This window comes from Saccoglossus kowalevskii, chromosome 5 (genome assembly GCF_978046115.1).
Source record: "Saccoglossus kowalevskii chromosome 5, keSacKowa6.1, whole genome shotgun sequence".
In the NCBI taxonomy this organism is placed as follows: Eukaryota; Metazoa; Hemichordata; class Enteropneusta; family Harrimaniidae; genus Saccoglossus; species Saccoglossus kowalevskii.
The window spans coordinates 13,929,832-13,936,543 of NC_140645.1; the positions used below are offsets into that span (position 1 = coordinate 13,929,832).

Consider the following 6,712-nt stretch of genomic DNA (forward strand, 5'->3'; position numbering starts at 1 on the left):
TGTTAAATATTCACCAGATTTTGATTCAAAATGAAAATAAATCCCGGTGAAAAATTGAACCATAGTAATCAGCATTTCTGGGAAAAGAGCCTTGCTGCAAATCTAAATTTTATCTCTGAATAGATTTTATTTGTTTTAGTGGATTTGATGTGAATGAATCAAAGTGTACTGTATCATCTTCAAGATTTCTTTATTTCTGGTCTTTTTTTCAGCCAAATTGTTTTTCGCGTGTTATCCAAGTTGACGGCAAAAAGCATATTGTTATATTCGCCAGCCGGAAGATAATGCCCGGTGAAGAGCTGACGTACGATTACAAATTCCCATTTGAAGAAGAAAAGATACCATGCACGTGTGGTTCTAAGAAATGCCGAAAACACTTGAACTGATGCGAGGGCAACAGCACTGGAGGTTAATGACATATAACCGCCACTCTTTGTCTGCGAGTTGTCGTTACCAGTATCTACTTCAAGAGAATGTAAGGTGGTACCTATGGAGCTAGTCGGCTGCAGCGTGACATTGGTGGATTGTTTTAAGGAGACACCGTCACTTTATCGACTGATGCTGTTTTTTTACAGCATTGTCTGTGGTCCGCTTATCGCATATGACTCTGGTGCAGCAGTCTCTATAACAAGGATACAATATCTAAGTAGTGTCTGCGGCATTGGTTAGTGGGCCAATCAGCAAGAATTAACTCTTTGGAGATGTTTCTTGCACAAACTCTTTTGTGGAACTATGTCTTTGCACGGTATGTGATGTTAGTGAACACATTACAATTCACGAATCTTGGCTTCATTTTGCCGAACTGCGAATGTTTCTATGAGTGAGGTTATTATAAAAAGTACATGAACAGATGGTATGCAAGAATTGCTCCGAGCAATTCCAGTGTGATTTTTGTTTTAATGTGACGCTGTCTCAGGTCGTGAGCCGCCAAGATTGACCGGTCGGTTTAAAATACCTGCCAATGATTGGATCTTGTATTTACATATGTTGTTAAGAATTTGAGAAAGGTCTGTAATAGGATTCGTTTTGGTTTATTTTTTTAACAATAATTTGTGCATTCATTGTGTTGGTCAGTTGCGGGTGCTTGATACCGCGTCAGTGATATTTAAATCAACTTTTGAATTTATCTGCGTTGTGACGACAACCCAACATTTTATCTAGAATTCACAAAATCCAAGTTACTTCAATTTCTAGAGATGTTCACTGACTGTGAAACGTGTATTTTTTAACAGCATTACAAGTATAACATTTTCAAAGCAGTACTATGAAGTCAGCTGAATATTTGTTTGTTGTTTAGTTCCTCCTGTTACAGGGTTACTAACATTGAATTTCTCTACAATTTTATAAAGAAGGGAGTTGTTGAAACACACCAATCATAAATGACTGAAGATGTGACAAGTACTAGCTATACTTGTCTGTTTTCCCCTTTCTCTTCTGGGGTGTAACTAGGATTTTTTTCATACTTATTTATGGTTGGCAAAAATGTAAACAAATGGCGTGCGATCTTTACATGTTCATCGTTTATCTCTTGGTTGTATCTCTCATGGCAGCTCCGTTGTGCCCAAAACAAGTGAAACAGTGGTCTCTACCCCAGAGCAAAATAAGTTTTTCGGGAGTCTGAATTAATACTGACTTTAATGCCTGCGTGTGTCACAAACATTTGGTCTGTATGAGAAATGATCCACGAATGAACCTTTCATGATTATTCTATAATAACAAGCGTTTTCATGACCGTGTTATTTTTTTTTGAGGAGCCACATTAGAATTACTCTTTGTTTCCCACAGACATCTTACTACATTTGATTCGAAATGGATCCCATGTGTTCTGTAAATAATGCGGTAAAATACATTGTTCGTTTGACGCGTGATGACGTCACTTCGTTTTATACTCGATATGCGGTTCGAAATTTGGCGAAAACTAGAGAATATGACAGAAAATGTTGACTTTGTTTTTCAGAGCGTGAGTGACACAGCCATGAATAAATACTGACAAATCCTCCCCCTCCCCACCAGAGTTTAAGTGTACATTTTTTAGCCACAGCAATACAATACATTTCTTAGTGTTGGTTATGATGGTTTGTATCTCTCCATGACAATGAATTAGAAATTTATTTTTGTTAATTCATGAGGCTGAGTTCGGTTGTTGAAGCGATTGTTTATATTTGTTTTGGGCTGCCTGGTTTACCTAATGTTTGTATGTGGATTATTGGATTATATAGATAGAGGGAAAGGTGGGAAAGTAAACATTCCAATTCATCAGAGTAATTATACATGTTTTTTTTCTCGCACGATTGACATGCTGGCTTTTACTTGGAGGAACTTCAAATCTTAGTACAATTTCATAAAACCAAACCAAAGAGTATTTTAAAACAAAAAATTTGTAGTTTTTGTGACAAATTTGTATTTCTGAATGCTAAGTTTAGGACTTTCTCTGACTGCAACATATTTTTACAAAGTTGTTTACTTTAAAGCTCATTTTGTTGTTGAAATGTACATCTTAAATATTACCCACCAGTGTGAACTACTATTGATTTAAATATTAACTTCAGCCGATGCAATAGTGAAAGAAGCATGAGCTGACCAATTGAATTACTAAAAGACAAGGTCACGTGACTGAAATAAACCAATCACAGTCTATTATGAACACAAACAGCCAATCGTTGTACCCTGTTTTGGTCAGGTGATCTAGGTAAATATATTCATACATGGCCTTTCTGATTCTTTTTTAAGTTTGTGGGTACAAGGTCATTCAAAGTTATTTGACAAAACTCGGTACGCAAAAATATTAATGCTAGTTTCTGCAGACCACTTTCCAGCTATGCAGAGTTTACTTTCTTCCAAACAAATATTTCCTGGGCAAGTAAAGGTGTATATGCATTTTTTATTTCTTTCTGCAATTTAAGTGAAAAAATGGCATTGTTGCATTTTTAAATATAACAACTGTGCCAAAATTTAACCATTTTGATGTAAAAAAAATTTTAAAAACTTAGAAAACTGCCTTTATATGATAACTGTATTTTAATGTTTAGAATATTTTTGGGCATTTTTTTATTACTATTTATTTTCTGTGAATTATTTTTTTTTTGTCGTTTACTGTGTGAATATTTTGTCGCTTTTAAAAAAATTGTAATAATACCCTGAGAAATCTTCCTATAATTTCTACACCTGTTGAATCCTGCCGCTGCAAATATCAAAATGATTATTTACACTAGAAACAGATTGTAACACTTAACAAAATTGTTTCCTGTGATTATACTTTTCTTTTTTTTTTAAAAAAAGGATCTTCAGGTTTAATGAAACAAATAATTGTGAATAATTTTGGATTTAATAAAAAAGTAATAAAATAAGTTGTTTATTATAAATTGTACTTTTTTGTGTCTGTCTGTTTTTATATTGTACATTCTGAAAAGAAGCCAAGGGGTACATTAAAAAGGGTAAGAGGTGTACCATTCAAATTGGGTGGGGAGCAAATAAGGTAAAGGGTAACCATGAAATGGGTGGGGAGTAAATAAGGTAAGGGGTAGACCATTAGAAATGCGTGGGGAGCAAATAAGGTAAGGGGTAGACCATTAGAAATGAGTGGGGAGCAGATAAGGTAAGGGGTAGACCATTAGAAATGGGTGGGGAGCAAATAAGGTTAGGGGTAGACCTTTAGAAATGGGTGGGGAGCAAATAAGGTAAGGGGTAAACCATTAGAAATGAGTGGGGAGCAGATAAGGTAAGGGGTAGGCCATTAGAAATGGGTGGGGAGCAAATAAGGTTAAGGGTAGACCATTAGAAATGGGTGGGGAGCAAATAAGGTAAGGGGTATACCATTAGAAATGGACGGAGAGCAAATAAGGTAAGTGGTAGACCAATAGAAATGAGTTGGTAGCAAATAAGGTAAGGGGTAGACCATTATAAATGAGTGGGGAGCAAATAAGGTAAGGGGTAGACCATTAGAAATGAGTGGGGAGCAAATAAGGTAAAGGGTAGACCATTAGAAATGAGTGGGTAGCAAATAAGGTAAGGGGTAGACCATTAGAAATGGGTGGGGAGCAAATAAGGTTAGGGGTAGACCATTAGAAATGGGTGGGGAGCAAATAAGGTAAGGGGTAAACCATTAGAAATGAGTGGGGAGCAGATAAGGTAAGGGGTAGGCCATTAGAAATTGGCGGGGAGCAAATAAGGTTAAGGGTAGACCATTAGAAATGGGTGGGGAGCAAATAAGGTAAGGGGTGTACCATTAGAAATGGACGGAGAGCAAATAAGGTAAGGGGTAGACCATTAGAAATAGGTTGGGAGCAAATAAGGTAAGGAATAGACCAATAGAAATGCGTTGGTAGCAAATAAGGTAAGGGATAGACCATTATAAATGAGTGGGGAGCAAATAAGGTAAGGGGTAGACCATTAGAAATGAGTGGGGAGCAAATAAGGTAAAGGGTAAACCATTAGAAATGAGTGGGGAGCAAATAAGGTAAGGGGTAGACGATTAGAAATGAGTGGGGAGCAAATAAGGTAAGGGGTAGACGATTAGAAATGAGTGGGGAGCAAATAAGGTAAGGGGTAGACCATTAGAAATGAGTGGGGAGCAAATAAGGTAAGGGGTAGACCATTAGAAATGGGTGGGGAGCAAATAAGGTAAGGGGTAGACCATTAGAAATGAGTGGGGAGCAGATAAGGTAAGGGGTAGACCATTAGAAATGGGTGGGGAGCAAATAAGGTTAGGGGTAGACCATTAGAAATGGGTGGGGAGCAAATAAGGTAAGGGGTAGACCATTAGAAATGAGTGGGGAGCAGATAAGGTAAGGGGTAGACCATTAGAAATGGGTGGGGAGCAAATAAGGTTAGGGGTAGACCATTAGAAATGGGTGGAGAGCAAATAAGGTAAGGGGTAAACCATTAGAAATGAGCGGGGAGCAGATAAGGTAAGGGGTAGGCCATTAGAAATGGGTGGGGAGCAAATAAGGTTAAGGGTAGACCATTAGAAATGGGTGGGGAGCAAATAAGGTAAGGGATGTACCATTAGAAATGGATGGAGAGCAAATAAGGTAAGGGGTAGACCATTAAAAATGGGTTGGGAGCAAATAAGGTAAGGGGTAGACCAATAGAAATGGGCGGGGAGTAAATAAGGTAAAGGGGTGTACCATTAGAAATGAGTGGGGAGCAAATAAGTTAAGGGGTAGACCATTAGAAATGGGTTGGGAGCAGATAAGGTAAGGGGTAAACCATTAGAAATGAGTGGGGAGCAGATAAGGTAAGGGGTGTGCCATTAGAAATGAGTGGGGAGCAAATAAGTTAAGGGGTAGACGATTAAAAATGGGTGGAGAGCAAATAAGGTAAGGGGCAGACCATTAGAAATGGGTTGGGAGCAGATAAGGTAAGGGGTAAACCATTAGAAATGAGTGGGGAGCAGATAAGGTAAGGGGTGTACCATTAGAAATGAGTGGGGAGCAAATAAGTTAAGGGGTAGACCATTAAAAATGGGTGGAGAGCAAATAAGGTAAGGGGCAGACCATTAGAAATGGGTTGGGAGCAGATAAGGTAAGGGGTAAACCATTAGAAATGAGTGGGGAGCAGATAAGGTAAGGGGTGTACCATTAGAAATGAGCGGGGAGCAAATAAGTTAAGGGGTAGACCATTAAAAATGGGTGGAGAGCAAATAAGGTAAGGGGTAGACCATATAAACTTTTAGTGAGATTGTAGAATTTGAAAACGAAGAAAAGCATAAATTACTGTTGCAAACTAATATTCCCCTCACATTCAATTATCAAAGGATTTCAGGAGTTCAGAAATGATATTCTAAATTGATGTTATACCCTCTTCATGTAGCCTGCTTGATTTAGTGCGCCCTCATCAATATATTTACTAGGATGTGAAATGAACTTTGGGGGCGCAGTAACACAGATATCCCATCTAAAGATCTTGGCAATTTTTTTCTTTTGATGTGTATAACCCAATATTTGTTCTTTATAGATAGATGGTCTTTATATAGATAAAATATTTTGTCAATAATATGACAATTTTTCAGTTCAAGGAGTTCAATTTGTGAACAGATATTTGAAAATGATTTGTCTGTATTAAATTGCACGTATCAGTCTGGTATAAAACACCAGTTTTTGAAATTTCTCAAAAAAGCCTGCCATACACCAGGGCAGGTAACTTTCAAAATCAACTGGCCCTGCATCAAAGTGTATTATCGAATACTTTTGTTCAACTTTTAGGAGCACTCCAAGTTGTATACGTCGCTATGAGTCCCATGTCGAACAGGGCGTGGCGCGACGACTGCCGCCCTTTAGCTATCACAGTGTGAATAATATCATTATCTTTGGTCTTCACTTTCATCTCGATCTGCAATTTTTAAGCCATGATGCACAGTCATATGATGCATAGTCACGTACACATTTCGAATGCAAATTACCACTGCATCATGGATGCAGCTACTTCTCGCACAGATAGTTACTGAAAACTTTCAAATGAAACTCTACAAATAAATTTGGGCATACAGTAGTTGTAGCCGCATCTATGCTGCACAGAAATATTTAAGTTTATAACAGGCATTTCTGTGTTTATTTATCCAGTAATGGTAGCTATGTCTATACCACACAGAAATGAACAGTGCATGGGAGACATTCCTGCTTTTGATTATAGGGTTACGGTAGCTGTGTCTATGCCACACAGAATTCATCTGTGTGGTACCAGTGCAGCTAGCCGCACCAAGCTGCACTGATTT

General features: G+C 37.9%; 1 protein-coding gene across 1 annotated transcript in view; it reads left to right on the forward strand.

Annotated features, from left to right (window-relative positions):
- LOC100377495 (uncharacterized) overlaps positions 1-3,367 on the forward strand; it is a 52,471-nt gene extending 49,104 nt beyond the window's left edge. Inside the window, exon 32 of the mRNA XM_085499138.1 lies at positions 213-3,367. Within this exon, the coding sequence (XP_085355264.1) occupies positions 213-386 (174 nt within the window). The 3' untranslated portion in view covers positions 387-3,367. The remainder of the gene's footprint in view (positions 1-212) is intronic.
- The last annotated feature ends 3,345 nt before the right edge of the window (positions 3,368-6,712 follow it).